The sequence below is a fragment of the Melozone crissalis genome, unplaced genomic scaffold (assembly GCF_028551555.1).
Source record: "Melozone crissalis strain CALT ecotype California unplaced genomic scaffold, PUWL_Pcris_2 ptg000029l_1, whole genome shotgun sequence".
Classification (NCBI taxonomy): domain Eukaryota; kingdom Metazoa; phylum Chordata; class Aves; order Passeriformes; family Passerellidae; genus Melozone; species Melozone crissalis.
In genome coordinates, this window is record NW_026535807.1 from 2,655,211 (window position 1) to 2,682,673 (window position 27,463).

General features: G+C 43.8%; 1 protein-coding gene across 6 annotated transcripts in view; it reads right to left on the reverse strand.

Moving 5' to 3' along the window:
- Positions 1 to 27,463, reverse strand: part of CHL1 (cell adhesion molecule L1 like) — a 125,691-nt gene that overhangs the window by 21,459 nt on the left and 76,769 nt on the right. For 5 of the 6 annotated variants that reach the window (XR_008483272.1, XM_054281272.1, XM_054281275.1 and 2 more), the window contains 11 exons: positions 20,823 to 20,945; positions 19,387 to 19,557; positions 17,547 to 17,594; positions 15,408 to 15,528; positions 12,291 to 12,475; positions 6,462 to 6,593; positions 5,296 to 5,433; positions 3,953 to 4,064; positions 3,108 to 3,274; positions 1,483 to 1,648; positions 212 to 336 (listed from right to left, as the gene is read on the reverse strand). Coding sequence is in view for 5 of the 6 variants with exons in the window: in XM_054281272.1 (XP_054137247.1) it covers positions 212 to 336; positions 1,483 to 1,648; positions 3,108 to 3,274; positions 3,953 to 4,064; positions 5,296 to 5,433; positions 6,462 to 6,593; positions 12,291 to 12,475; positions 15,408 to 15,528; positions 17,547 to 17,594; positions 19,387 to 19,557; positions 20,823 to 20,945 (1,488 nt within the window). In the remaining variant the exon portion in view is untranslated. The remainder of the gene's footprint in view (positions 1 to 211; positions 337 to 1,482; positions 1,649 to 3,107; positions 3,275 to 3,952; positions 4,065 to 5,295; positions 5,434 to 6,461; positions 6,594 to 12,290; positions 12,476 to 15,407; positions 15,529 to 17,546; positions 17,595 to 19,386; positions 19,558 to 20,822; positions 20,946 to 27,463) is intronic. The other variant, XM_054281274.1, reaches the window with a different exon arrangement.

Sequence of the window (27,463 nt, forward strand, 5' to 3'; positions counted from 1 at the left end):
AAAAATGCTGCCTCACCTTCTACACCAAAGATGAAAATAAATTGAGTTTGTGTTAGCATTGCCATTCCCAGAGATAAGGGACAGCACAGCTGAGCTTAAGGAGTGAGAGGCTCTGTGAAATTGGGTTATTGAGGCTCTGTGAAAAGAAGCAAAGAAGTGCTGCAGTTGCAATTCCTGCTGCAAGGAGTTCCAGCAGGAAAATCGACCTTACCCAGAACAATCAGCTGTGCCTCTGCCTCAGCAGCGTCCAGGGCAGTGCTGGCCACACACTTGTAAACTCCCTGATCCTCCAGGAGAACACTGGATATGAACAGGGTATCCCTGTCCAGAATTATCCTGCAAGAAAAAAAAGAAAAAAAAAGAAACATAATAAGGATGAGAAAAATAAGTAAGATGAGTTTGACACACAGACATTGTTCTCTGAAAAATTGTTCATAATGGAACTTGGCACAGGGCAGTCTCATCAAATAGCTGCACACTGGGCCTGCTACATTAAAATGTAATTGTGGCTCTGCCCTACACTGTGCTGAGGAGTATTATTTGTATTTTGTGTCAATTTAGCCTCCATGGCTGGAGGCTGGCCTGTCAATCCTGCTCTGAAAAGAAGCACACTGTATGAGTGTCTGGGCCATAGGGTTTTGGCACGTCCTTAATGATACAAATATATGGGGTTTGTGATGGAATTTTTGCTAGATTGAGGGAAACGGAGCATTCTCAAGGCATTTGTGTCATGTCTAAAGCACCAGGGAAGCTGCCAAGAATCCAAGGCCATGGGCTCCATGGCAGACATGGAGTTTCCATGGCACTGCCTCACCATCCTACAAGGGCCCAGCGGGATTTTCAGCCTCTCCATATTTAGGGAATCATCTCTCTCCTGTGGTAATTAATAAAGACATCTGATTTCCCCCTGTGGGACCCCTGTATGGAATAAAGGCTGAGCTCCAGCCTCCTGAGGTCAATGGAAATCCAAAAATAGGGCAAAATTCAGCCTGCAAATCCTAAATTCATATGTAGGAAAGATTCATGGAAGAATCCCTGAAACCTGTTGACCATCACTTCAACATAGCAAAGACTTTGTTTTGGCTAAATAAGTTCAAACTACAAGAAAATACTGGTTCCACTGAAGTGGAGAAACAACCTGCTCTGGGGTCAGGGTTGTGGTTTTGGATTGGGCCAACATTTATATTATACATAAAAATATAGATATGTATTATGTATATATTAATACATAACTTTATATGCTGCTATGAGGGTACCAGAGTTAATAAACCCAAACCCATTTGGCTCAAAACTCACATTGCTGCATTTATATTCAGATGTGTGTAAAATGCAGATCTACCCACGTAGCACATGGAGAATTCTTTGCAGACATAAATTTGCATTTCAAGCTATTAAGGCTCATGTTTAATGAAACTCCAGCTCCAGCACCATGCCAGATTATCCAGCTGAGATCAAGAACAGCCTTGTTCCTTCCCCACTCACCTGCCACCTTCTGTGCTGTTGACTGGCAGCTCATCTCCATCCTTCCTCCAGGATAATTTAAAACTGTGTTTCAAGTGGGAATCATACTCAGCCTGGCATTTCAATAAAATGGAATGTGATTTCAGCACTCGGGGGTTCTTCGGAGTAACAACAAGTTTTGTAGCATCTGATTGATCACAGAAAAACACTTTGATTAGGTGAGAGAGGGGCTATTACATCAAATTTTCACCAAGCACTTCATCTACACAAATCAACCTCAGGAGCAACAACCATGTCTTTTTTTGTTATATATACACAAACATTTCAAATGAAAGATGGTGGGGTTTGAAATAGATATTTGCCAAGATTTCTTTTTTTTTTTTTATCTTGAAACATTTTTTAGTTCACTCCAAACTAAAGAGCTCCAGAAAAAAAATCCTCAAAAAAAAAAAGTTACAGGTGAAAATTCTTGTTAGCAGCTTGTCATGAAATGGATGATAAAAAAATAAAAGGCTTGAATATGATTTTTATGTCTAATTGCCATTTGAAATAAGCTTTGGCAATGATCCAAGAAAAATTACAAGCATATTAAAGTCAAGTGAGAAAAAATTATTGCAATCAAGTTTGTTCTTTTAATTGACTATAATCTGAATGCAGAAACAGATGAATAAGTAAGAAGAAAGCGTTTAGCTGAATTTATTTCTGCAGTGAAATGTTGCTCTGTGACAATTTCATTGTACATTTTCATGTTTATTAGCACTGTAAAATTCCCAAAGCCAAGGGAGTGGGTGGAAATGGAACACAATGAGTGAGCTTTTTCCTCAAGTTTGTCACAGCAAACCTACATCAGAGAGCTTTGCTAATTGAGTATTTAAGGGTTTTGTTTTTTTTATTGGCAAGCCCTAAATCCTAAGCAAATTTGTAGCAAACCCACTAAATGCCACCTGTCTACCCAACAGGAGCTGCCCACTGCCATCACACCCTCCAGGGAAAACCCCTCCTGCCAAGCAGCCACACAAATCCCTTAAAGCAGAGCTGCAGCACAGGGGATGGATCTCAAATTTATAAGTAAACACATCTGAGGATTTTTATTTGCTCTGCTTAAAAATATTTATCAACAAACAGGCAAAAGCCCAGTGCAAAATCCTTCAAGCAGCAGCACCCTGCAACGTGTTTGTTGGGAGTTAATCCAGTTTGGGATGTGCCTTCTGATCAACAAATGGGAAGGAATTTTAGGGAAGGGAATCCCACAGCTGAGGGAGAAGCAGGAGCACATCTGGACCCCACAAGCCCAGGAGCCAAGAGCCTGCCCTGAGTGTAACAGGGCAGTGACAAAAAGGAAGGAAAATCCTTTCCAGATAATGTGTAAATGCAAATTTTTGGTGGCTTGTGCAGCTTCTGCAAGCATCCAGAAGAAAATGAGCAGCATGTGAGAGCATGGAGAAATCCAGCTGAAAAGTTAAAGGCTACACATATACGAGACCTGTGGATAATTTCAGGTTGTAACATCCAGAGAATTCCTGAAGTCACAGAGGTATCTTGAAGTCCCAGAATAAATCTGTACCCTGGACTGAATATTCACTACTTCCTGAAAAACTACAGACATAAAATCTTAGCAGCTATGAAAGTTTTTGTTCTTTTCTCACCTCTTATATCCAGATTAGCAGTGATTGCTCTTTTCCCCACAGAATTGGCAGCCCAGCAGGCGTAGGACCCCGAATCCTCCTTCTTTGTGTTCCTGATCTCCAGGGTGCCGTTCTTGTTCACCTCGTAGCGAAACGTTGAAAGGGGCTCTATGCTGTCATCCTTAGTCCTAAAGGTGATGAAAACAGGCCTGGGTTACTGCAGGAAGTGTCAGTTCATGGTTAGGGGTTACTGCAGGGGAATTTTGGGACTCAGCTTTGCCGCTGAGCAATTAAAGTCAGGATTAGTGAGATACTACATGCACAGGCAGCAAATCATAAAGTTTTACACATCAAACCCACAGGGACAGAGTCTAGAAAGTTCTCTAAAATGCTCTGTTTTTAATCTGTAGCTGCCACCTGCAACTTTATTGCACCTGTCATCTGCTGTGACAATCCTGTGATTTCCAAGCCTATGGAAGCATGTCCAGGTAAATGTGTTCTCTAAGTCACTGCATTTCCACCTCAATAGTGTGTCCAAACTTGAAGGGTTGTCAGCAAACCCTTCAAGTTTAAACTGATGAAGCTGCAGCAGTATTTGGCTATAAACAGCATGGTTTTGTTTAATGTATAGTCTGGCATTTGCCTCAAACATATATTGAGGACTTCCAGGAACTCTTTTTTCCCAAACCAGTTCTTCAGAATTCTCAAAAGCACCTTTAAACACAGAGAATTTACATTATATACAGTTTTGTTGCAAATTTCTATTCTTAACTCCATAGAAATTATAATTAGCAGACTTTTCAAACGTGGGGAAGCCTGCAGGAACTTGTTTGACATTAATAAAAACCCAATTTCCAGTATCTTACCATCTGACATCTGCTGCAGGTGAGGCAAAGATGTCACAGTGCAGGAAGGCGCTGTAACCCACGACTGTGGCGTAGTTTTCCTCATCTGGGGTCAGTATCAGGGGGGCAATATCTGCAGGAGAAAATTCAGGGTGAGCAGCACTGCATTTCAGAACCAGGGATATAAATATTGGCCCTGCCCCCTGCCCTTTTCCAGCAAGGGTGGGAGGTTGAGGTGTTCAATGGGAATTTCACAGCTGTTTGGAAGAGTTGCACTGAGCAGCTGAGCTTCACTTACAGATATCAGGGGTTAACTGCTGGACATGGCAGAAATTGAAACATCCAGGAGAGAAAATAGACCCAGTTCTGCTGCTTCCAGAGATGTCTTTTATTAAATAAATTCCCCTAACTCCCTTTCTTCAAAGAACAGACTGAGCATCTCAACTGAAATCAAAGATTAAAAATACACTGAATAACTCAAAATCAGCATTGTGGCCACAATTCAGTCCCCAGTGGGTTCACTGCGTTTGAATTCAAGTTTTTGAGCCCAACCACAACCACATTTTTAAAATATTCCAAAGCTCAGAAGTGCCTGTGCTAAGCACATCACACTGCCCATGATAAAACCTGTTGCAAAAATGTGGACAACATTTCTTAAAATCTGGGGCCAATCCAAAGGAACCATGAGATGCCCATGACCAGCCAATGAAACCATGGAACCCAAAGGAACCATGAGATGCCCATGATCAGCCAATGAAATCATGGAACCCAAAGGAACCATGAGGAACCCAAAGGAACCATGAGATGCCCATGACCAGCCAATGAAACCATGGAACCCAAAGGAACCATGAGGAACCCAAAGGAATCATGAGATGCCCATGACCAGCCAAAGAAACCATGGAACCCAAAGGAACCATGAGATGCCCATGACCAGCCAATGAAACCATGGAACCCAAAGGAACCATGAGGAGCCCAAAGGAACCATGAGATGCCCATGACCAGCCAATGAAACCATGGAACCCAAAGGAACCATGAGGAGCCCAAAGGAACCATGAGATGCCCATGACCAGCCAATGAAACCATGGAACCCAAAGGAACCATGAGGAGCCCAAAGGAACCATGAGATGCCCATGATCAGCCAAAGAAACTACGGAACATAGTTTCTTGTTTCTTGGTTCCTTTGGGTTTCTCATGGTTCTAAAGGAACCATGAGGAACCCAAAGGACCCATCAGATGCCCATGACCAGCCAAAGAAACCATGGAGCCCAAAGGACCCATGAGGTGGTGAGAAGCCCCACGCTGCTGTGAGGATTCAGCTGGGTTGTGGATGTGCCCTCTGGGAGGGGACAGCCCGGGGCACTCACTGAGCACGTTGACGTTGGCGCTGGCCAGGATGGTGCCGTGCTTGTTGGTGGCCTCGCACTGGAACACGGCGCTGTCCTGCAGCTGCAGGTTGGTCAGGCTGATCTCCCTGGTGGAGATTCTCCCTCGGAAGGTCCTGCCTGGAAAACACCAGATGTTGTCAGCAGCTGGAGCAGCACCATGACTGGAAAGCTCCCAGGCTCTCCTCACTGCTTGGAAGGCAAAGGAAAGAACATCTTGAGGTTTCAACCAAGACAGTGCCCAACAACTGGTGAGTTGCAGGGCTCTGCCTTTGCCAGCAGTCCCATGGCTTGAGGGAAGTGCTCCAGAGCACCAAATTCCAGTAATTTCACCACAGAGACTTTTTGAAATTATAATAATAATATCACTACACCAGTGCTCCCCACCTCCTTGGGCTTACTCAGAAGCACAAAGGAGCGCTCAAGCTGTCCCAGATCCCCAAAAGATGGGAGAGTCACTGGGCAGCACCTCAAAGGTACCACAGCTCTACATGTGCAACATTCACCACCACCCTCTTCAAGAATCCTATTTAAATATTAATTAATTTAAATAAATAAACAGTTCATATCTAAAGAAGTGCTAAACCAGACATCATTTTGTGTGTTGGGACTTGTGGATCCCCTCAAACTGGGTGATACAGACACACTGTCACCATCACATTTTCTGAAAAATCCCTTCTCCAGGATTTCTTCTCCTGGAAAGCTGAGAAGCCTCAGAGAAAAATGAAAACAATAATTATCTGATTAGCTTCTCCTGTTTTTTGCTGCTTTGGAATGTTTGGACATTGTTTACCAACTGGTCATTGTTTCATTGGTTTCACGTGAATTGTTTTGACTTAATGTGACCAATCACAGTCAGGCTGCGTTGGACTCTGAGGAGAGAGTCACAAGTTTTTAATTATCATTCTTTGTGGCCTTCTGGCTGTATCCTTTCTCTATTCTTTGGTATAGTTTTAGTGTAGTTTTAGTATAGGAATAATATAATACAATACAATACAATACAATATAATATAATATAATAATAAATTAGACTTCTAAGAACATGGAGTCAGATTCATCATTCCTTCCTGCCATGAGAGATCCCAAAAATTCCCCAGCACAGCCCAGATGGGCAGGGCCTGGAGGAGCAGCCTGGCCCCTGCACCTACCATCGATGGGCCTCCCGTTGAGCTTCCACTGGATGCTGGGCTCGGGGTTCCCGATGGCCTCGCACAGCAGCACCAGGTTTGTCCCCACGCTGTAGACCCCACCCTCGGGCTTCTTCAGCCACTGGGGAGGCTCTGGGGAAAGAGACAGAGCGGGGATCAGTTGATGCTTTTTTGGGGCTGCCTAAGAACAGAGGCTAAACTAAATTAAGGGAATAAAAAGCTGTGATATTTATTAAAGGATCTTCAGGTACATTTAGGGCAGCCCCAAGGGCTGCACTCAAAAAGGGATGATGGGTCAGGGTTTGCACATTTTTATAAGTTTGGTCCATTTGCATATTGGGGTTCATCTGCCAATTCCAGCTCCAGCTAATGAAGTCATTGACCCCAAGTTTGCTCCCCCAACTCACTTTTGTTCCCATCTCTGGGCCCTGAGGCAGTGAGGTGTCCTTGATTGCCAGGCCTGGAGAGGAATTGTTGTGTCTGCCCCAAACGGGAAAGCAGCAGCTCACACTGAGTGTGGAGTTTGGAGTTACACACTAAAGAACTGCAGGGTTACAAACAGATGGAAAATAGAAAAGCTCAAATCCTGAGGCACCACAGTCACAGGCCCTCTGCTGTTGCTGAGATTCTCCAGGAGATGGCAAACGCCACCAACACTTCCCAGCCGCTGCTCACAGCCCATCCATCAATGGCTGAGCTGCATTCCTCGTGTTTCCCGTGTAAAGGAAAGGGGAAATTGGCATCAGCACCCGCCAGGGCTGTCCTGCAGGCTGAGTGGGTGCCAGGCAGGGTGGAGGAACGGACAGTGCCCATCCAAGTGGGAAATGGATGCACAGGGAGGGAGAGGCTGGGAGGGAGGGAATGGATCAGCATTTCCACAAGGACCCTCAGATGTGAGTGTGATCTGTGAATTCAGGTGAGGCTATTTCAGCAAGACAAACAAGGTGGGAACATCCAGCCAGCTCGAATTCCCCTCCCTAGGCACGAGCAAGTGGCTCCCATCACCTTCCCTGGGAGCTGACAGAGCTCCGGGACAGCATTGATCCACCTTTGATCCACCTGCCCCTCTCCCTGGGCTGAAAAAATGCACCATCACCTTGATTTCCTGTTTTTCCATGCTGTACTCAGACCAGAGGCTGATCCATACCACATTTAGGAGTGGTAAAATGTTTTGTCATGGCTGGGGATGAGTGGTTTGGGCGCCCACACGGTGGTGGTAGAGGAGCAGCCATGTGCTGCTGCATTCCCCATGATCTGGGAAGCTCTGGGAAAACTCAGCTCTGCAGAGCAACCCCTGAGCATCAGGTACCCAAACCTCGTGTGGAACAGACATCCATAATGAGGGAAGGGAAATGAAGGGGAGAAAATGGGAATTTATCTCATAAATGCTTAATTCAGACTGAACGCAGGTCCCTGAGCCCTCAACCCAAAACACAGTCTTGAATTCATCATTTCCCCTTGAAAAGCACCAAACTTTTAACACCAGACCTGACACTGCCTCTTCTACAAGTGCTGGGAGGATCACTGGGCCTCTTTCCCTATTAAAAAGGTGAGGTAATGTAGGGAAAACCTGAGGATTCATTAGTTAATGCTCATAAAATGCTTTGAAGATTAACAGAGCTGTTGCCTGGGAATACAGCAACAGATGTTATCAGTGAGATATGCTAAAGCAAAACATCACTGCTCACATTCACACAGATATTTTACAAAAACAACACCCCTAAAGTGGGGTGCATTTCCACACCCAGAGCAGCATTCCCACAGGAGAGCACCCAGGAATGGTTTAATTAATATATAAAGACTGAAGTCAAATTCAAACCACTAAAGCCTATTTAAAATGATAAAATCATCCCACTTCCTTCACACAGCAGGGATTTTTCGACCAACATCCTCACTCAGTGCTTCTTCCCATCCCACAGTGACATGACCACATCTGTTCATCTTCCTGGTATTTGGCTCCAGGGAAAAACTCTGCAAACACCAGAATATTTTGGTTCTGCAGCTTTTTTTTCTTCTCTCTCATATGCACCATGGTTTCATCAGGAAAAGATGAGCCAAAGGCATGGAGGTGAAAAGGTTTGTAGCAGTCCTGATTAAATTGCTGGTGTGGAATTTTCTCCTCTAAGTCTGCCACAAACTTAGACAGGATATTTCCTTGGTTTGGAGACACAGGCTGAATAAAAACCACCTGAAGGATCCCTTCCTATCTCCATCTGTGCCCACACCCTGGAGCTGTGAGCTGATTCTTGATGTCACTGCTCTCCTTTCTCAATTCTGGAATTGCTGTGGGTGCTCCAAGCAACTGAAGAGGCTGTGAAGTCAGAGGGAATGAGATTTTGCCAGGTGTGAAATGCAATTTCACAGAAAGGCTGAAGAACTTCTTTTCCACGTGGCAGATGTGCTATAGCACTTAAAGTATACAAAATATAACAAAATATACACATATTTTTAGTCACTACAAAATCCAGGGGTTGGATAATCAAATAGTTCATCTGGAATGGCAAATATTTCACTGCATCATTTATTCCTCCTGGTAAGAGTTATCAATTTGCTCCTCCTGATTGATTTATGTCTTTATGGGAAATACTGACAGATCCAGAAATGAAAAGGACCTAAAATGGGCATCTCCAACAGAATCTAAAATACCCACAAAGGATCCAAACATTCCCCTCAGCCTCTCCCACGAGTAGAACAAATTTGGGACATCTAACCAGCCTCTGCCTTGCTGCAGTTTAACTCTCCCCTGTTTTCCATCACCCCCAGGGAACTTTGTGGAGAATCTTCCATTCTTCTCAAGGCTCTTGTGCAAGAGGTCTAATTTCTCCTAAATTAAAGATATCTACATTTTTTTCCCAAATGCCATGATTTTGAGCCCTGTGACCACCCCTGCTGCCTTCTCCTGACCTTTCCTGAAGAAGGTGAATTGTAAACCTGCTTACTTCAGGTGAGACCATCTCAGTTCCCAGCAGTCTCTTACAACAATACTTTTCCTTCTGTCTTCCAGGATGATTTTTGCCTTTTCTGCCAGACCAACACTTCCCAGAGATGTTCCTCCTGCCATGCAGAGGATTCTCCCAGTTCTCCCAAGCAGGCATTTCCCAGCTGTGCTGATGAGGCCAGTCAGGGCTGCCTGGTGAGAATTGCTCTGCGCTTACCAAACCCATCCTTTCTATCCCATACCACTTTCCCAATTTGTCACTTCAAATTCTCCTCCCAAAGGCTGGGAATCCATCCCACCCCAGGGCCAGCAGCAGCTGCTGTTGCCACCTTGGGCTCTGCATCCCTGTTGGAGCAATTTTCCAGTGAAACAGAAAGCTTGAGCCCGATTAAAATACCCTGTTCTGCTTCTGCTTCCCATTAATTTAATCTCTTTTCTTTTGCTCTGGCTGAGTAATAAAAGTATTACGAGACGTAACTGCAAAGGCCCTTAGCTATTACATTATTACTATAATTAATCATTATATTGTAACAATTATTTCTATTAAACCCCACCTAGAAGCCTCAGTCAAGATCAAAGCAACTTTAGATCATTATGATCCTGCAAGAGTTGCAGGTTATATGTTCATTTTCTGTTGGGTTTGGTGAACTACAAACCACAACCAAATAAACACCTGAAGTCAAAACAATTTGTGGGCTTGCTTTGCTGTTTTTTTTAAAAATAATTCTCATTTTAATAACAACAGTGGGGTTTTTGTGTCTGCTCAGGTATTCCAGGCTACATCCTCCCTTGCAAAGAGAGATTAAAATGCTCAAACAGTCAAACAATTTGCTTGCTGAATATTTTCACATGCTTGGTAATGATTGCCTGAATCTTTGCCCTCAGACTCGGTAGGATTAGGAAGTGGGCTGCATGCAAATATCATTAAAACTGGTATTTAGAAGGGTGGGCTGGTTTGAGATCCTCAAATACCAGAAAGTAGAGCAGAAAACATGGCACAGCGACAGAAAAATCCTGATTTACACCCCAGCACTCCACTGAGGATGGCTGCAGGTTAATAACACATTAATTTTTCTTCCATATTTAATTTTCTTCTCCCTGCATGCATCCTGTGAGAGGAACCTGTCAGGTGTGAGGAGCCCAAGAGCAGCAGCAGCTCCCTGAAGCCTCCTGAAATGAATGCTCAGGATGTGCCCTTGAGTGTGCTCACAGGAGCTGCTGCAGGAGTGATGAACGTGTCCATCTCTGATTGACGACAGCCACCTTTGCTGCTCAGCAATCGCAGAACACAGCAGGGCTGGGGCTCAGGTTTACCTTGATGCCTTGCATGTGAGGTGACTTCTGATAGGAAGAATCCCTGCTGCTGACAGGAGCCACCTTTAATTACACAAATGGATTTAATACCAATTGGAAAAGGATTTTTTTACATTGCAATGGCTGGAGTGGGATTATTTCCTTCTTTTCTCTTTTTCTAAATTCCTATTTGTTAATAAGCAAAAATAACAATTTGCCAGGAAGTTTTCCTTCCTCTGCAAACTGTGGGAGAAGAAGGTCAACATTCTAAACTGCAAAATTAATGTTATTTCTCTGGTGTTTTAGTTTTTGCAGCTCCTGCAATTTCTTTGAAGGAAATAAATTTTTTTTTTTTTTTGCAGCCGAGAAAATCATAGCCAGATTGTTAAAATATTCTGCTACAGCAGAGATGCTCCAAACCATCTGGAAGGATTTCTAGGAGTCAGCACTTCCCTTCCACCCCAGCTGAGAATGGGATCCTCCTCTGCCACACTCCCAACAAGGGCAAGAGGAGTGCAAGGGACAATGTTGGGTTGGGGGAATGGAGAGGATTCAACAGCCATTGGGAGAAAATACAGAGCAGGGAGCTCAAAGTGCTCCTCTCCCACCAGAAATCTGGTGACCACAGAGGGATGAGGAGCCCTGCTGAAAATGAAGCCCTTGGAAGGTTAACAGGGTAAAACTGCCAGGGGTTTGTTCTATTTTTTAAGTGCTGAGCAGAGGTTGGAGCGTTTTTCATCAGGCAAATGTTTTTCAGCAAGTTTTTCAGCTGGGCCTCAGGGCTCTCAGTTTGTAGTTATTTGTGGGCAGAAAAAATGGAAGGGAGAGTTCTTGATTCTGCAACAACTCCTCAGAGCTCTGCTGGCTCCAGGGAAAGGCCATCTCCACCTGATGCACACCTCAGGGCTTGGGGAGGAGGAGAAGGGAAAAAGAAGCCTTGGGTACTCCCTGAGGTGACAAAAAGGATCATGTTTCCATTTTTTAACTGCTAAAAAATAGTAGAAAGCATCTTTTTTTTACATTGTTTCACAGGTTTTGTGATACTTTTCAGGGATTCCAGAAAACACTCTCCACTGAGGTTGTGCCTGTACAAAAACCACAGCAAGGGAACAGTGAAGGATGCAAGGGGTGGTACCTTGTCTACTCACTGAATTTTCACAGACCTCCCTAAGAACCTACTTTTGGTGGAAACCAAAGAAAGGGACTTGAGCTAAATGTCCCTCTGATCCAGCCCAACATAATAATTTTCACAGTATTTAAGAGAAGAAAGAATAATCAGATCTTCTGACCTTCAGCTTAGTACAAGACATTTCAGCAACATCTCTGCTTGACTCCCTCCCATCTTTAGATTATTGAACCTGCTCACATTTTTATATTGTTCCCTGCTTTTTAACACCTTCATGGTTCAAGGGAAAAAAACAAATGGCATTATTTACATTTTGTTTTAGAGGTGCTACTTTGTGCAAACCTTCCCAAATCCAAAAGGCTGGCATCAATTGGTGCAGTTGCTTGAGTCATATTAACAAAGATCCTCTTTCGCCTCCCTTTTCCCACCTTTTAGTCCCAAACCGATAATTTTAGTGAAGAGTACTGAGCACCTTCCACATGCACGTGGAACTCGTGCTTGGCGCTGCCCATGGGGTTGCTGGCCGTGCACTCGTACTTCCCCTCATCAGCTGCTGTCACTTGGTCAATCTTCAGGGTCTTGCCAAAATTCTCTGTCTCTGGCTCATCCTTGGGCATGTTTCCTGTCACCTTGACCCAGCTGAGATGAGGAGTTGGGCTGAGAACAAAGGAAGAAAAAGAAGATTTTGAGTTGAACGCAAGAAGCTGTTGTGATGCTTCACGTGGCAGAGCTGCTGTTCACACCCAGGGTTTGGGAGGTGCTTTTAGGGGATTTTGAGCTTTTAAAGCTTTGAAAACTCTGGGGCTACCTAAGGGTTACACTATACAGCTGCTCTGCTGCTCCTTGTTCTGCACAACCCCTGTGAGTGGGATTTTCACCAGGGCAAAGCTGCATTCCTTGGATGTGCCTTGGCACGGACAGTGGGAAAGGAGCTCATCCCTCCCGCCCCAAAAGGGCACCTGAGGACAGCCAGACTTCACTGCAGTGCTTTGCAGGTGGCTGAAATGCTCTTCCCATCCTTAGAAAGAGCCAGAAGTGTCACAGAATTGGGGACAGACATGTTTGGTGACCCCAGCACTCACAGGACACACAGACACAGCACCAGAGCCGCTCCTCCTGTGCCCATCTGTGCCCGTGGCTCCATGCCCAGGCACCCAGAAATTCTGCTGTTCCACCAGCCCTGCAAATACCCCATTATTCCCTCCCAGAGCCCTCATGCCACTCTTGTCCCAAAGCCAGCTCCCAGGCCATGCCCTCCTGACGCTGCCACTGCTCAGGGTATAAATCTTTAAAAAGTGACAGATTGGAAATGTCCCTAATTCCCTATTTTGCAGTTGGGTGCCCCTGAGCTGAGTTCCTTGAAATCCACTTCCATGGTCTGTGGACATTTGGCAGGGGGGATTGGTAGAGATGTAGGCAAAGCTGAGCGTTTTTCTGCTGAAAATGGGAATTTCAGCAAAGAAAAATAATGTTTTATTCTAAGAGTTGGCATTTTTGAAGGATTTCAATGAAAAGGTGTGCTTGGTGATAAGACAAAGAAGTACTTTGGGTTCTTTCAAAAGTGACTGCTTTAAAAAGCCACCTTTTTGTTAAAAAAATTAATTTTTAAAGAGTTTCCTGGAAAATTTAGAGTGAAACAAAAATATTTCTTTCTTTTTACCTTTTTCCAAAGGGACAGAAAGACTTTTTTGGCTTTCTCTTCTTGTATCAGATACTCATGCTTGCACATCAAATTTCATATTTGATTATTCCCAAGGTGATTTCCCTATTAAAACCCCTTGAAAACCTTCTAAAATCAGAGCTGTGGCTTTGGGGGTTGGTGGGGAGTGAATTAGACAAGGAAACGTTGCATCAGGAAAGCAAAACTCACTGCAGATACCTGGAGTGAATCCAACAGAGACAAGTCATTCACCTCCTTTCAGGAATGCCAACTCCACTCCCTGCCAGCTTCCACCAGCAATGCCCTTTCAAGCCCATATGGAAAAAACAAAATGCCCCAAACATGTGCAGGCAGATAAATATCCTGACTTTGGAATTTTATGGAGGGAAGAGAATTGCAGAGCCTTTAATGGGAATTATCTGGGTGTGAAGCAGAGCCTGCAGCTCCACGTCCAGCACAGGGGATGGTGATTTAAAGCTCTGCTCCTCACAAAGCCCTGGCCCAGCCAAACCAGAGGGACTCTGCTCTCACTGGGGATTCAGGGGGTGCACAGATTCTCTGGTTTTGTGCTGGCAGCTCAAATTCTGCAGTGACAGGCACAGGGCACAAACTGGGACATGGGAAGAGCAAAGCAGGGCTCGTGGCTGAGTGAGCTGGAGCAGCAGCAGCAGCCCTGAGAAGGGAATCACAGCTCCTTGTCAGGAGGGAACTCAATATTTATTTCCCAGTCCCTTTCCTTATTTGCCCTCATTTTGGCCTGTGTTATTTACAGGGAATTTGCTGGATTAAGTGATACATTATAAGTGTTTCTTAGCTTATTGGTTTTTAGCACATTATGTTATAAATGTTTTAAAGCTAATCATCTAAAATTACCCTTTGTAGGTCCTACTACAATGCATCTTTCATAGTTTTATTTCTCTAAAATATTTAGTCTTATTTACAAAATCACCTTTTTAAACTTATTTCTAGCTCCATTTCTCTCTCAACAATGTGTCTCTTATTTTATAATATTTTTAAATCAGCATTTCTTTGCTCAAAATTTGTATAAAAATAGATACTATGTGAACTTTTTCCAAGTTTAAGACAAGAACTTGTCTACAAGTCTTTAAGACTTCTCTAAAAATTTATTTCCCACAAAAATTGTCCTTCATGATTTCCCATCATAAAGCAGCTATTTTAACCCTTCCCTGTTTTCCCTTGCTGAAAGGACTCAGCAAGGTGGAGAGAGATTATTTAAAAAAGCTTGGACAGGACAAGGGGGAATGGCTTCAAATTGAGAGAAGGTTTAGAGGGGATTTAGAGGGGCTTTTAGGAAAAAAAGCCTAAAAAAGTAGCCTCCAGCTACTTCCCTGTGAAGTAGCTGGAGCTGCCCCTGGATCCCTGGAAGTGCCCAAGGTTTGAGGTTTGAGATTGGATTGATCAGGATCACACTAATACAGCTGATACTGTTCAATGTATTCATTGCTTAAAGGATGTCTTGTGTTACACTACTCAAGAACTTTGTTTTTAAAAATTTGAGATCTTACACCTGGAATATCTTCAATTTTGAGCATTGAAGCAAAACTGAATTGACAAAACCACAAAAAAAAAACCATTACAGGTTGTGAACAGAACTACTGAAGCTGTTCCTGATATTATTTAGTTTCTTGACATCTCAAAAGCAGCACTACTGAAAAAAATTCAGTTTTTAAAATAGAAAAACTAAAAATAAATCTATACTTACCACACCATGGTTTTAATTACTTGTTTACAAGCTACAGCAATAACCAACACACTACTGTTGCCTGCACTCTGTGCTGCTTTACAGGTGCCGAAAGCTCTGCACAGGAGTTGCATTTAAAACTGTTGCATAATTTGCAATATCCCTTTTTCTTTGCTCATTTCTCCCTCCAAAGGTGATTAAGTTTGTGCAGCATTTTCATTACTCACAGCCCTTCAGCAATGCACTCGAGGAGCAGGACACCTCCCTTGATGACAGTGACTGATGAGCTACTGCCAGCAGATTCAGGAGGGATCAGCAGTTTGGGCTTCCTTTCCTTGATAAAATTTGCTGAAAGATAAAATAAAACAGAAGTTAGGTGGGAAATCTCAGATATTCTCCAATAATGCCACAAACATCACTGCTGGCAGGTTTTTGACAGCCATTTGTGTGTGGGTTTTTTATTTATCTACTCTGAGGCTAATCCAGAGCCCTGATAACAGTCAGAAGGGAGGTGCAGTGATATCAACAGGCAGCAGTGCTGGGAAAACCCTTTTCCTACAGTTTTATATCCAGTTTTCCAAGCACTGGCCCTTCCTATCACCCTTCTGATCCTCTCAATTCCTGATCTTTAGGTTCACATCTCCTTTCTTAGCACCTTTCTTCTGCACTGGCTCCAACATCTTTTAAACCTCAGGTGAAACCCCACCTTTCCTGACCTGAGCATCCCACAGAATTGTCCCTCCTGCTCCAATTATTAAATCTACAATAATAGAGATACAATTTGTAAGGGAGACTGTAAAAATAATAAAACAAGATTGAGCTGCACTTGATTCCAACAGCACATTTGTTCCAGCCTGCCAAACAAGGGTTTTAGGATGAAAAATGCAGGGTTCAGTGGCTGCCCAGTTATCACTATCATAACAATTAGCACACTAATGAATCAGTCCCCAAATGGTGCTAGTTCTTTAAAAAATAGCCAGTTATGGATGGTTTGGTAAAAGACCACATAGATCTCCCTGAACCATTTTCTCATTTTTAATTTTAATTTCCCCTTGCTTGGTTTCTGTGCAGATCTGTGTCACAAGTGCCCTGAGTGCAGCAGGACACGTTGGTGCCTCTGGACACTCTCACACATTTCCCATCTGCCCTCCACCTCCTGCTGCCAAAGGCAGCCAGGCTCCTTCCCAGCACGAGTTCAGACATCCCTTGGAGGGAAAAACTGCTCCTGGTGGGCAGCCACAGTGCACAAACCCTGCCTGTGCTGCTCCAGGGCTCAGCTCCACGGGCAAAGTCAGGGCAGTGAGGAGAGCTCTGAGTTATCCATCCCAAAACACTCCAGGATAACCTCCTTTTCAGAAACCTCACTGCTTGGCAAAAAAAAATCTCCTAGAGGAGGTTAAAATTTGGCATAAAAAAAAAGACTCTTAAAAGGATTTAACCAAAGAAATGAAGAGCCAAGAGCTACAGAGTCTAAATTTCATGTATTTGAACCAAAAAGAAGTAGGAGGAGGAGAATTGCTCTGAGTTATCCATCCCAAAACACTGCAGGATAACCTCCTTTTCAGAAACCTCAGTGCTTGTCTGGCAAAAAATCTATAGGAGGTTGAAATTGGGCATTAAAAAGAAAAAAATACTCTTAAAAGGTATTTAACCAAATACATGAAGAGTCAAGAGCTACAGAGTCTAAATTTCGTGTATTTGAAACAAAAGGAAGCCAGCGGAGAATTGCAGGAATGGGCACCTGCTGCCTGCAGGATACTTCCAGGATCTGCTCCACAGAGAGGGGCAGGCAGAGCAGTGGGAGTGGGAATGCACAGGATGAGAAGGGTTTGCTGCAGTGTCACCTGTGCTGGTGGCACACAGGGCACCACAGAGACAGAGCCAGCTCCTGTCTAGATGGAGGTGATGGGGACAGCCACCACAGGGCACCCAGACTCCATAAATCCACACCCTGAGCTCATCCTGGAGCAATGCAGCCCCAGGCTGACCCCTGGGACATGAATTCACGGTGTCAAACCTTGGTTGTCTCATCCCAGAGCTCTTTGAACAGCCAGAAAAAGATTTGGAGCATCCAGCTCTGGCTCCTGCTCTGAATTGATAACATGAGAAACCCTGAACATCAATGTCCTCACTTCCACCCCCCTTACAAAGCTCCTTTCTCAAGTTAAAACCCCTGCCTTTTTCATTAAAAGCCCTGCAGATTGCTCTCAGAAGCTACAAGATGAGCCAATTGTGCTCCCTGGACTGCTTAAATCCACCCCATCACAATCAAGAGGCTTTTGTGATGTGTTTTTTGAGCAGCTCCCATTTCACCTCAGCTGGTGGAGTCTCAGTTCAAAGGCTAAAAACAGATGGATTCAACTCACCCTTAGTAACAGCAGCGTTAGGTGAGCCTGAGTCATTAGCATGCTTTACTGAAATAAATAAAAATGACAACCAAACAAACATGCAGGGTTGAGACAGAATCAAAAGAAACCATAAATCAACCAAAACAAAACCATGCCCCTCCCCACCCCCCAATTTCTGCCCCAAAAGAAAGAAACAATGAAAAATATAAAAGAAAGCAACAGATGAGCAACTGAGTTTTGAAAATACAATGAAAATGATTTAAAGATTTGTGTTATTCTGAAAAATACTTAATGGATGATGTAATAGGCATTTCATCCTTGCTATCTACAGTAATAAAAATCACTAACTATCCAGAAAGAGAAATGGTATAAAATGTTATTCATTCTCCTGTTTCTTATTGCTTATTTTCGTCCTATTTATTTTTCATGCAGCCCCTCACCAGGCCCTTGGCACAGGGAGGAGTGGGCAATGTCAAGCTGAGTTTACAGAACCCTTTCAGTTCGTGCCTCTCATCTTTTCCTGGCCCAAGTCCTGTGGCTTTGATGACAAGATGGACATACTGAAGTGGCTTTTTGGGCCACTTCCAGGGCTACCAGCAGCCAAAACCCATCTTGTTTTTCTCTAATCTCTGCATGCATGTATGAGGGACTGAACCCCTTTGAAAAGCCATGGAGAGCAACATTTAATTTCAATGTTTTTCTCACAATTATTACCCCAAGATACAGTCTAAGCAAGCATTAAACACATAAAGCCACTATTAATCCTTTTTCTTTTTATCCCAACAAGAAAACTCTCAAAAATCACATATTAAACATGAGGGTTTAGTTCATGAAGACAAAATTCTCCTTGGCTTTCTGGGCTGTGTAAGTCTGAAAGATCCACAATGAACAAGTGAAACCTTAAATTCCCTACACATCACTTCATCAAGGAACTGGAAACACCTCTTGTGCTTCTGATGCTCCAAGCTGCCTGGAAAAACCTGGAAAACATCAACCTTGCAACCTCACTGCTGAGGCTGGACCAAACCAGGCCTTGCCCAGGGCAGAGGCAGCCACAAAGTCCTCAAAACAAAAATCCAGTGAAGTCCCATTCCGGGGGGACCTGCTGGGCTCAAGAGCAGCAGATTTCCCTAATGCACCCTCGGCTTTCACTGTGGGACAGCAGGAGGAAGGACAGGGCACTTTTGGGGTCTGACTGTGATGCCTTAGGATTTTAGCTTTTAAATGTTTCAAATCCTATACTGCTTTGGTGTATAACTCTGAACTCCATGTAGAGTGTCAGCTACTGTCTTCACACTTTGGGCAGACACAACAATTCCTCTCCAGGCCTGGGAATCGAGGACACCTCAGTCCCTGAGAGATGTAAACAACTGTGAACTTGGAGGTCAAATTTGGAGTAAATTACTTCATTACCTGAAGCTGAAATTGTAGGATTAACCCCTGATATGTAAATGGACCAAACCTATAATTGTCTGAAAAACTCGTGGCCATTGTCCAACTTGAGTGTAGCCTCTGGGAGGCTCCTTATTGCCCAAGGTGTGCCTATCAAAGGCCTTTAATAAATACCCATTTTACTCTCTTAATTTTGTCCAGCCTCTGTTCTAGGCAGCCCCTCCAAGGCATCGGTTCTGGTGACCCAGATGGGACAGGAGAAACTGATGCCTTGGGATGGCCACATAGAACACAGACTGGAGCAAGAAGCTTTTCCCAGTGAAATTTAGCCCCAAGAACGAGGTTAATAATGCAGGAAATAAACTCAGCAAGGTGCCCTGTGTTGAGAGAGCCACACATCTCCATGCAGTGCTGCCTGGGGAGCTCAGAAAGCAGCAGCAAACAGAGAGCCCAGCCCCACACTCACAGCGGGAAACCTTGAGAGTCATGGGCATCTTCTGCACGATGGTCCTGAGCCTGGGGAAGGCTGCAAAGCAGCAATAGTCACTCCTGCTGTCACTCTCCTCCACGTTGGCAAAGTAGAGATCTCCCTTCAGGCTCATGGAGACCCTCTCATCCTGTGGGATGTGCTGCAAATCTGGCAAGGGAAAGTAATAGTGAGGTGGTGTGGGAACTGGAAACACAGAAACTTGCACAGACACTGAAGGGTTTGATCTGCAGCCTTGAGAGATGCTTGGATTGATGTAAAAATAGACATTAAGCAGAAAAATCATAAACTTATATTTCTATAGCTGTAGATGTGAATATGGCTTAAGTAAGTGAGAAACTGTACTGATAAGATGGTGAAGGGTTTATAATGTAGGGCTGGGGTTGTATGGAATAAACTAAGAGTTTAGAAGTTATAATAGAAGTATATGTGTGCATGTGAGACAGAAGCCCATTGGATAAAAGTATCCACAGTGCAGCAAAATTAAGTAAATGGAATAGGTCAGAAAAGCAAAATAAACCCTGTGGCAACTGTCCATTGGGTTAGAAAGTTCTGCACTGCCTTGTAACAAAGAACATGTGACTTCCCTGAGCTATGGCCAAGTTCTTGCTCCTCTAAAACCTCTCAGCCTCTGAGACTGATGTTTATCTGAGTAATAAATTGTTCTTAGCCTGAAAATAGTCTCATCCCATCATTTCTAGCAGCAAATGATAAGGTGGGAACAACACAGGGCTGTTTCACCAAATGGTCCCCTCGTGTGCTGCCTTCCAGATACAGAGAATGAAACTCTGAAGTAAAAGAGGCAGAAAATCCAGCAGAGCAAATAGGTTATTTACCAATATTCAGTATAAAAGTGATTAAAAATATTTTTATATAATAATGTATACCTATATAACTGATAAGGAAAAATTGAGAATTAAAAACCAGAGTTATTTTGCTTTCAAAAAGCCAGAAATTCCTGCAGAACAAAAATGCTGCAGAATAATAGGACAGCAACCCACCAGGAGCTAATCATATAAACCTGGTGGATTATTTTTCCCTTAGTATCATAAATCAATCATCAATTTATGGAAAGAGGAAAGCAATAATGATAGAAATAACATATTGACATGTAATATCCTCTTTCCTCTAAATGCAGGACTCCTCATCACTGACAGACTCAGCAATATATAAATTATTTGATATCTCATATTTAATGAGATGCTGTGTCAACGCACTCAACAATTTAACTTTGGGTCATGTCAAACCAGATCTCTACTCTCCATTTTTTAATTTTGTTCTTCAATATCCAGATATTTCTCCCAAGCACTTGCACAATTACAATTCCTACCCATGACAAATCTGCAATGAAGCTGCTCTGAAAGACAAATGCTTTGAGTCCCTTTGTATGAATTGTGCAAAAACCATTTACTCACCAATATTCATCCAGTAGATATGCAAAGGGGGGATGCCTTTTGGGGGGTTGCAGTGCAGGATCACAGAATCTCCATGCTCCACATCCAGAGGCTCGATTTTCTCTTTGGGGAATTTTGGTACACCTGCACAAAAAAAGCAAAGAAGTTCCTTTATTATTCAAAGAGGCTCCTCTATTATTGGTACCTTTTGAAATTTTGCCTTTTGCTTTCTTCTTGATACATTTTTAATAAAATATTGACCTTTACATCATCCTTTGCATTCTCTGCCTTTAATACCAATTTTAATTTACACAGAGGCACAGAGAAATAATGAGTTTTACTCAGAGTAGGAAATCCCTGAGTTCTGGAACACTCACAATAGGATTCTCTTCATTCACAAAGTTCTTGGAGCATCCTATCCAAAGCCAGGCACTGAATGGAGATGTTTAACACTTGCTTGTGATGTCCTGTGCTTTGCTTTGGCTTTACTTTAACACAATTCTTTTCAAACACTTTCTTTAGCTCCTTTGTGCTGTCTGGAAGGGACCACTCAAGGCCAGAGGGTCCCTAAGGACAAGCCTGGCACCGAGGGCTGTGCACTGGTGGGGCCCCAGCTGGTCCCAGTGATGCTTCAGGTTTAGATTTTGTATTTTTCAGATTCTGTGCTGCTTTAGTGTGCAGTTCTGAGCTCCATATCAGGGCACGGTGAGCTCTGTGCACAGAGCAGGGAGACAAAACAATTCCTGCTCCAGCTGGGCACCAAGGACAAATGATCCGAATCTCAGCCCAGGAGCAAAAACACCGTGGGCTGGAGAGAGAAAAACAAGCAGGGTGGGACTGCCTGGGCTAAAGCTGGAATGGGACAATGAACTGCAAGGTGCAAATGGAGCAGAACTGATCCCAGGGACAGACCCTGTGCCCGGCCGTGCATTTTGGGGCCATTTTGGTTCATCTTGGGTGCAGCCCTGGCTGGGCTCTTGTGCTGCCCATGGTGGATCCATGGAGGAGATGCTTTGAATAAATCCCAGCTTTATTCTGTGACTCTGCCAAACCTCTGTTCCAGGGCAGCCTGCACAGGGCATCACCAGGAGATCAGGAACCAGCCTGGGAATGTGGAACATTCTGAGAAGCCTTGGATCAAACATGGTTCCTAAGGACCCCCTGCAAGTCCTTGCAGGTGAGGACAAGCATCAGGCTCCTGTCCCAGCTCTCCTCCATCTCCAGGGTCAGAGGAAGACTGCTCCGAAGCCTCTGTTGCCTCCTCAGGCCTGGAAGCTCAGCCTGGATTCCTGCAGGGCTGCAGGGATAGGCTTGGCACAAAGCTCACAGGGCTGTACCAGGGCTGCTCCAGCTGGGCTCAAACACAGGATAAATTGTTCATGCATCAGTGTTTCACCACCCACAGCACCTGATGCCAGCATTTTGTTCCAAGCCTGGCACACCTGGGCAAATCTGGATGCCCAAAACGCCACTGGAGCTGATGTGGGAAAATGAGGAGCAAAGCTGGGTTGGAGCCCACCCCAAACCAAAGGAGGCTCAGCTTGGAGGTGATCCCAGAAAAAGCAGCCTGCAAGATGGAACCACCCTTGAAGGAACTGAGCTGAGGCAGTTTCAGGGCTGACGTCTCCTCCTGCTTTCATTTCAGGCAAGTTCCAACTGGCCAAAGTTTCACTTCAGACCAGCATCAAGCAGCAAAATGAGCAGCTTAATTAAATGAAATGAAGCAGCAAAGGATGGAGAAGGTCCTGGGTGTGCAGAGTCAAACTGGCACAGCCAACATCACCTCCCTGTCATGACAGGGAGCTTTGAGAGCTCCACAACTTGAGACATCAGTGGTCCAGCAGGGAACCTGCAACATCCCAGTGCAGGCGGCAAAGAAAGGGAGAGGGGGAGAAATGCAGGGATGGGACTCTGAGGACACCTCACACATCTCAGGATTAGTAAACATGAAAAGAAGCAATCACTCTAGTGCTGAATGCAGACTCTGCAGAGATTTTATCTCCAGCAGGGTTATTAATAGGTTAGGAATTCTTAGGAGAGGCAAAATGCAGCTGATGAGCATCACCCACTCTGTAGGTGAAATTTCAGGTAAAAAAAAGAGCTGCATATTCATATCCAGTACCTTCAGCAACCTGCACTCTTCAAGCCCTAGGAAATACATCTGCTGACTGAAGAGGTGGAATATTTTCCAGCAGGAAAAAGCCAATTTCGTGATCTAAAGCTTATTTATTCCCCAAAGCACGTCACTCCCAACACAAATTTCAATAAGCTGGGTCAGGGAAGGATAAAGGGATTTCTGACCAAACCAATGGATCAGCAAATGGACTAATATGGCACCACTTATTTAGGACATTGGAACCCCTTGTTCAAACTCATTTTTTGCCTCATTTAGCAGAACAGAATCTGGGTTTCTGATATCCCAGCTGGGTGCCATAACCACTGGGCTTCTCAGTGAATTTCTGTGGCCAGTAATTACAGAATTATACAGAAATTTACTGAGTCCCACCAGGAGACAGTGACAAGTCACAGTCCTGGTGTCATTAGCTGGCAGCACAGACATTCATCTCCAGATGTTGGCAGCTGGACTTCACTGGGGGAAGCAGCAATTTGACCCCAAATGTCCTCCACCTCCAACAAGTATTTGCACCACAGGTCCTTCCATGCCTTTTTTTTTGGCTCAGTTCACCATGAAAAGCACGGAAAAACTTTGATTTTCATCCTCATAACGATAAATTCGAATGGTTTAATCCTTGAAGCTTTGCAAGAAATGAAAGCTCATGATAAATTCCTGAGCCAAACCCTCTGACAAGCATAATTTTTTTGCTGGGGTCCCACTGGTCTCAAAGACTAGAAAAAAATACCTTCTTCTGAATTCAATTTATTAAAAATAAAAAGCTTCTGTCACATTAGACTTTGCCTTTTGCACATCAATCTTCAGAATGTCTATGCAGGCAATATTTTGGATATTTTTTCAGGGCTCCTATGTTCTAATTAGAGGATAGTCCAGAATCAATCACCACTGATTTGTGGTTGATCACAGAAAGTATCACAGCTGAGTTCAACTCCACAGCCTAATAAAATAAACACAAAATAAATTGTGCCATGGAAGTGTTTGATATTGAACAGAGTTCTCAGTGCAGCACAGAATTCCAGCTGATGTCTCTGCAGTGACAGCAGTGACACTGCTCCATCAATATTCCATGGAATCCCCACACAGGGATGTGATGGGAGGGGACAGAGGGAGAGCAGTGCGATTTGGTGACTCTGAGGAAGCCCCAGCAGGGCTCTCACCACGCACAAATCATGGGGTGTGAGTGGAACAGTCATGGGGAGGATGGAAACCTGCACTCCCAACTCCAGCTATGGAGAATCTCCCAAAATCCCACCATGACACCTCTTCAAATACCCCTGGGAAAGGCTTTGCTGACCAAGGGTTTTTCCTGACAAGGCTGCACTCAAAAACCAGAACTGAAGTGCTCTGACAGTGTGTGAACCATGCAAACAGAAGATTATCAGTGGCCAGAGCCATTTGTGCAAGGAGCCAGGATCTGTTTAATCCCTGGGGTGACTCAAAGTTCAGTGACTGAGCTGAGCTTGAGACCAGGCTGGAGCACCACATTTGGGGGGCTGGGAAAAAATCCAGAAAGAAGCCTGAGTCTCTCCCTCTTATCCCTTCAGAAAATGCAGTTTCTCAACCTAAAGCAAATAGGAGGGAAACCAATACAGTGCAACAGAAAGGCTTAATTTGAGTTTAGCAGAAATAGAGATTCAGAAATAGAGCAAGCAGAACTGGGAACTCCAGTCCCCAGCATTGCTCCACATTTACTCATGGATCCATTTAGGACGCCTTGTCCTACAGCTCAGTTTTTGTCCTACAGCTCAATTTTTGCCCTGCTGCTGATTACAGTGACTTCACACTAAAACTGTATCAATTATGGCAATTTATTCCAGTTTATGTGAGAATGGAATCCATTTCATCAGGTATTTTTCATGTTTCGGGGTAAAGTGTTGAGAAATGGAACAAAGGAAAAGCATTTCTCCACTAACTTGTCCTTGAGATCCCTGTGTGGTATTTCTACTAATATCAGGTGTAAAATGGGAGTGAATTCAGGATGATAAATCAGCAATTAGCAAATACATTGTGAAATTATTGTAGAAAAGCATCACTGTAGCCCAGGTCTCATTTTATAACCTTCCCTGTGGATTCTACTGAAGATATCCTAGGATAAAGGAGAGTTTAGCCTGATCCATCATGGATAGTCTCATAGTTTTCCTTGCAAATAAACCCTTAAAGGATGTAAAAATGAGGCCAAGCAGAAATAGTCAAGAATTTTCTATAGTCTCGAAATTTCCAGCTCCTTAGACAATTAAATTAGTATCTAATTATGATTTTTCATACAGATCTGTATCCTGTACAGCAAACAACCCAACATTTTAAGGAATCTGAACCATGACTGGCAGTCCCTGATGTTGAGCTGCACTGAGTGAAGCTTGGGAGGTTTCCAGGGCTCATCTCTGTGCCTCAATCGATATTCTGATCCATGGAGCAGGAGCAGTAGTTAAATCTGTAATTTCCATTTTTCCATTGCAGCCTTTGAACTGGTTATGAGATACGACCCTGCTTGTTTATGGATTTTTTAATTGCTGCCTTAAATTGAAAAAGTTAGCAAAGCCTGGCTGTCAGGGAGAGCCTGGCTGGGAGTCCACTCACTCCTGAAGATGTGGAATGGAATCAGTGACAGCTTTTTTCTGTGTAATCTCTGTTATCCTTTTCAAAATGATGGCCACAGGCAGGAATCAGAGCAAGCTCCATGATTTAGGTGGCCATAGGGGAAGGTCACTGGCTTAGGAGGCAAAAGGGTTAAATTTCACCTCCATCACCTGCAAAGTCTCAGTGAATTGCTCTCTTTTGTCTTCTCTTCCATAAAAGCTACACCAAAGCCTTCACAAAACCTCCTCCTTCAATATCAGCTCAGCATCTTGTACTGATTTCAGGATATTCACACCTGAGTGTTTGAATATTAACTCAGGTCTGGTTTCTTTGGGAATTCTTGCTCTAACATCACATCAGAGCACAGCCTGCCACAGGATAATTTTACATTCAGCCAATTTTTCCATCCTCAGGTCTCTGGTCTTTTGGAGCAGCAGCTTTAGAAATACCAAGCATAAATCTTAACTCAGTCTGCCGTGAAGAGTCTTTCACAGCACAGTTAATTAAAGAAGTTTAAAGTGTACTTCTTCTCCTTCCTCTGGCATTGGGCCTGCTCACTAATTCAAGCAGCAGATTCCCGAAATGCTGGAGGAGGGGAGCTGAAGTCTGTGTTCTCACCATTTAAATTCATTTTCATGCTGAATGTATCTTGTAACAATCTGGCCTTTGTTAGTGCTGCAAACACATCGAGATCCTCAGAGCCCATTCTTCCCCCTCTCCTTAATGTCATCCTACATAGGGGAGGTGGGGTATTTTCATTATGTAGGTGAGATTTAATGATCATTTCTGCTGACATTTCTATTGCTTCCCTGGAATGACTACTGTGAGTAAACACCCTTTTGTTCTCCTTTTCAGCAGCAGCCTCACAGACCCAGTATTCTGCTTCTGCAGTGGAAATGTAATTTATGAAAGAAGCTGCCCTGCTCTGCCTCGCTGGGGTTTTCTTCCCTTCCCTGGCACGGTGACTTTGCCAAGGAGCTTTACATCTGCCCTGAATGCAGCTGGCACAGCTCTGCCACCTCTGCATCATCATCATGAATGCAGGGAGTGATCTCACATGTACCAGCCTGTGCTCCAAAACCTGGGGGTGAATAGAGGTGATTTATCCCCAGCCCCTCCCTGGCAGGTTCTGATTTACAGAGGATCTGTGCACCAGCAGCTCTTTCACTGGGGCACAGTTGTAGAGCACTTTAGAAAATCAAAGGTGCCTTCTACTCCTCTCTGAATCCTCATTTAATTTGCAGCTTTTACATTGAGCCAGTAAATGAAAGAACTGATGGCAGAAGAGTTCTAATAACAGCAAATGTGCTTCAAAAGATGTGTGAGTTGGGTAAATCCCTCTAATACATTATCTGTACCATGTATTTCTTTTTGCTGGGTTTAGGAATTTGCATATATTAGCACTAAAATTCCTCTTGCTTTTGATAACAACCATGTTTGTAACCTCTCCATAAATTTGTTGCCATCCACTCCCAATATATTTAATATCTACTTAAGCTACTCCAGACTGTTCTTCATTAAAAGCAAAAATCTCCTCTCTGAATACAGACTCAATAATCCTAAATACAGACATCAACTCCTTCTTTTCCATCTTTTTTAGTTCAGTAGCAATGGAATACCAGAATATTCTGCTGCTGGAGGTACAAAAATGACACTTTAACTCCTCTCAAATGTAAGGAGTTTGAGATATTTTGCTTAAGAGAAGTTGTTTTACCTCACTGACTCCAAAGTCAAAAACTGCGTCTGAAGTTTGACTGCATCACTCTCCTGTCCCTGCCTGAAACTCCAGCTGCCATCCGCTGCCCATCCTACTCTGTCAACAGTTCAATAAACCTCAGCTAACTGTCCTAAAGCTTTCTGCAATTCTCCTCTGCCCTGGAAAGCTCTTCCCTAAAACAGCTGCAAGGTGGTGGAGACTAACCCACAGAGCAGCACCTGGAATGCTGCAAAT